The 2,202-nt window shown below is 33.5% G+C and overlaps 1 protein-coding gene across 1 annotated transcript; it reads right to left on the minus strand.

Moving 5' to 3' along the window:
* Window positions 1–599: 599 nt before the first annotated feature.
* On the minus strand, window positions 600–1,333 carry LOC143547081 (calcium-binding protein CML42-like). The gene has a single exon (XM_077038591.1). The coding sequence runs from the start codon at window positions 1,184–1,186 to the stop codon at window positions 602–604; it is 585 nt and encodes a 194-aa protein (XP_076894706.1). The 5' UTR covers window positions 1,187–1,333; the 3' UTR covers window positions 600–601.
* Window positions 1,334–2,202: the final 869 nt, after the last annotated feature.

The following is a 2,202-nucleotide window of genomic DNA, read 5'->3' on the forward strand; positions in this document are numbered from 1 at the left end:
GTGCGTCTCGATCCATTCAAGCTTTTAGTTTTATTAGATAAGTTAATGGGCTTTCTTTGGTTTCGTAATCGATCGAAATGCAAATCTTTGGCTTGGTCGAACTGGTTGAATTTTAATATGCTGTAAGTTTTCGGTTTATGTTAGCCCCTTTAGTTGGTTCTCCGCCAGCTTATGACGGGTTTCATCAGCTTTAGCCTTGTTTATAGAAGTTTACAGTTAAAAAAAAGGTTATAATACCCTGGATTTCGGAATATTATAGTTTGAATGTTACATTGCATATTTGATGTTACAACCGGATTATATTAGCCGGGTGTAACAATATGTTTTACATAATATGTTTAATGTTTAGTAGACATCGTGTCCATCTCAAAATAATAGCAGTACAACTTTATTTCTTCATAAAATATAATACAACATTTTTTTATGATAGATTGAAAACAATCAAAACAAAATAAACTCAAGAACAAGGGGGGGGGGGGGGGATTATGTGTAGCCCTGGATCATCGGACCAATCCTAGTATTGATGTAACATAAATAAATTGCATAAAACAATCAAGTTCTAAAAAAAGTTGACATGCAAAACGATTTAAGAAAAGTTAAGTTATTTAAGGGCAACGACACTTTTCATCATGTCCTTAAATTCTGAGAAGTCGACCAATCCATCAGAGTTTCGATCGACCGAAGATATCATCATCTCCACCCTTCCCATCTCACTCGCCTCTGCAAACCCTAATTTCTTGAGCACCACCTGCAACTCCTGGGCGGATATGAACCCATCTCCATCTTCATCAAACACCTTGAACGCCTCGGTTAGATCTGCCTCCTCCTGACTGCTACTGTCTCCGTTTTCGCCCTCATCGTCGTCTCCCGCAGCATCCTCGAAGAACAGTTCCCCTAATGACGTGTGCAATGCATGGAAGTCATCAAACGTGAGACCCGTGTTACCGGGCTGGATGTAGGACTTAATAACCGAATCCAACTCGGTGACATTGGTTTCGAGGCCTAGGAGTACCAATGCGCGGCTTAGCTCGTCGACGGAGATGAAAGAGTCATGATCGGTGTCGAATAGATCGAATATTCGACGGAGGCGTAGCGTGTTGAGAGATGGGGAACGGAGGCGGAAGGATTTGGAGACGGAGGAGTTTGATTTGAGGAGGGTCTTATGGCTTTCAGCGGTGTCTTCCATGGCTACCTAGTTATTAGATCATCTTCAATGGGTCTTTCTCATCATTGCTAATGAAGTTGGGAAGGGGTACGGATGATCGTATGTTGATTATCTAAGTATAGAAAAAAATGAGTAGAGAAGCAATAAAGCAGGAGATCCCATGGTACGTGCGGTGATGTTACGTGATTTTTAAAGTATTTTAACCTATCAAGCCACTTTTATATATATCTATATACTAGTTTTAGTCCCCGTAATTATTTTACATTATTCGTTTCTAATATTTATATATTATATTAGATTTTAATTTATTTATTATAAGAAAGTTAATAATATACTTCGGAGTTGATGATAAAAATGTTCACAAATAAATTAAACGTTATAACCTGATTTAAAATTTATCTAAGTTTGATGAGACCAATGACCCGTTTATTTTTTTAATTGTTAAATTTTTTTTAATTTATAAATAATATCTACTTTAAAAATATCAGATATTAATTTTTAATATATCTTTATTCTATAGGATTTTCATATCAACTATTTGGTGAAATTAATTTTTTAATTTAATTAGATGTTATAACCCGTTTAAGGGCTATCTGGGTTTGGTGAGACCCATACCCGTGAATTCGGGTAAAATGCTGAGAAAACTCAATTTACAAATAAAGCAATTTGGTAGCTTGATAGAATATAAGGAGCAACAAGAGAGATTTTAAAGGTTTCGTTAATATATATTTAAGATTTAACGATTAATAAAATTGTTTCGTAAAATAAAAGCATATTAGAGTTTTTTTTATTTATAATCTTCAGCAATATACATAGCATAATATGTTGACGCTAACATTTAAAATCATATTCTTTTCAATCTTTATTCTTTAACAAACACGTTTTGATGTTGATTTTGGAATTTTACCAAGTTTTTTGGATTTCACCAATTATGTTGTGAAATATATTCTAACAACATATATTAGTATAATATGTAAATATTTATTTTTATAAAAATAAATAGATATAATATAAATAGAGTTTAAAGAAAAATTAAT

Source organism: Bidens hawaiensis, unplaced genomic scaffold (genome assembly GCF_021521415.1).
Source record: "Bidens hawaiensis isolate Kalapana, Puna unplaced genomic scaffold, B.hawaiensis_p1.1 tig00014601_1, whole genome shotgun sequence".
In the NCBI taxonomy this organism is placed as follows: Eukaryota; Viridiplantae; Streptophyta; class Magnoliopsida; order Asterales; family Asteraceae; genus Bidens; species Bidens hawaiensis.